This window comes from Cryptomeria japonica, chromosome 1 (genome assembly GCF_030272615.1).
Source record: "Cryptomeria japonica chromosome 1, Sugi_1.0, whole genome shotgun sequence".
Classification (NCBI taxonomy): Eukaryota; Viridiplantae; Streptophyta; class Pinopsida; order Cupressales; family Cupressaceae; genus Cryptomeria; species Cryptomeria japonica.
The window spans coordinates 572,228,248-572,229,828 of NC_081405.1; the positions used below are offsets into that span (position 1 = coordinate 572,228,248).

Sequence of the window (1,581 nt, forward strand, 5' to 3'; positions counted from 1 at the left end):
AATGAAATAATAGTTATTCAAAAATAAATAAATAAAACTGAAAAAAAATAAAAAATTGATAAACAAAAAAAATATTCTGTATAAAAAAAAATGTCATATAATTTCACAATTAATTTCTTTTCAAATTTTACTTACACAAATTATTATTAATACTATTAATATAAATTTAAAATTAACTATTTAAAAATAATATATAAATATTCATAAAACCAAACTACAGAAGGAAATAATTTTCCACAGTAAATAGAGTAAGAATGTCAATCTTCATATGCCTGAAATTGAATCACTTGTGTGAGATTAAAAAACCAAACACAGTATAACCCAAAATTTTGCATTCAAATACAAATAATTCCTACGTAAATTGAAGAGTAGCCAAAATAAACTAGAACCAGAAATAAATGATCGACTATTTTACTTAATATAATTCCCCTCCCATTAAAGTAGATAAAATGTTGGATTTAGAATGTTGGTCTCCGCTGGGGAGAACGTGAACGTGATCTACGATTACTATTCTCTGGCGGAGGAGGCCTTGAATTTCTTTCATCTTCATCTTGCCTTTCTGAACTCTCTGAACTTCGATTTCTCTGTTCACGCGAATTTCTTGATTCCACTTCAGTCCTGCACGTTGGACAACTCCTATTCTCTTCCAGCCATGACTTAATACAATGAGAGTGGCATTCATGACAGGGCATCTGGCGAACCTCACTACCCACTTGGAAATTCTCCATACAAATTGGGCATGAAAGTCCTGCATCAACATGCCCCTATGAAATGATAGTGGGCAGAAGGGCACCAACAGCTCGATTCTATGTCATCGCAAGAATTTCTTGCGCCCTGCTTGGGTGATCTATCTCGGTTAATACTGCCTGGTTCACTTCACTTCGATTTTGCCTGCCTTGTGTTCTCTCAATTAAAACAAGGATGCTATTGTAAACACCGTTTATCTTATCCACAAGAGGTTTTAAAGCACGACGGCTAGCATTATTTTGAACATCTCTCTCTAAATCTCTAAACAATCTACGATACGACGGTATCAATAAACTCAAATCATCTGCACGAAATTCTCCTTCTTCGTAAGAGCTGTCAGAAGAGAAGGAACTGTGAGAAGAAGTGGAGGACATATCTACTGGTTTTGGATTGATTCTTTTGAAACTTAACCGTTTCTGGAGATTTCGATAAAGCAATTTTCCTTGACGAGTGAACAAAATTTATGCTCCTTTCATCATATATATGGAAGTATGTATACATTAAGGGTCACGCTGCCTCGACTAACTAGTTATAAGTGTCGTTTCTTATGTGATTGCAATGCCATGTTTGGAAAATAAATTTAATAAAACAAAGATAATTTAGATTTGTGGTTAAAGGATATTGAATTTTAGATGCTTTAGGATGAGAAATGGAATGGGATGGTTTATGTTGTGTAGGTTCAAGTATGTGGATTAGGATGAGATCTATGTTCTAGAAATGATCTGATAGTTTATGCACGTGTTTTTCTTAGATTTTCTTTTGTTTCAACTAATAGTTTAATCTAATATTAAATAAATTTGAAAGATTATAATTATGCTGGAAAGAGATATGTTT

At 32.8% G+C, this 1,581-nt stretch overlaps 1 protein-coding gene across 1 annotated transcript; it reads right to left on the minus strand.

Annotated features, from left to right (window-relative positions):
* Nucleotides 1-458: 458 nt before the first annotated feature.
* LOC131050175 (uncharacterized) lies at nucleotides 459-1,121 on the minus strand. Its single transcript, XM_057984360.1, has 2 exons — nucleotides 938-1,121; nucleotides 459-748 (listed from the first exon to the last, which is right to left on the minus strand). The coding sequence occupies exons 1-2, from the start codon at nucleotides 1,119-1,121 to the stop codon at nucleotides 459-461; spliced, it is 474 nt and encodes a 157-aa protein (XP_057840343.1).
* Between the last annotated feature and the right edge of the window lie 460 nt (nucleotides 1,122-1,581).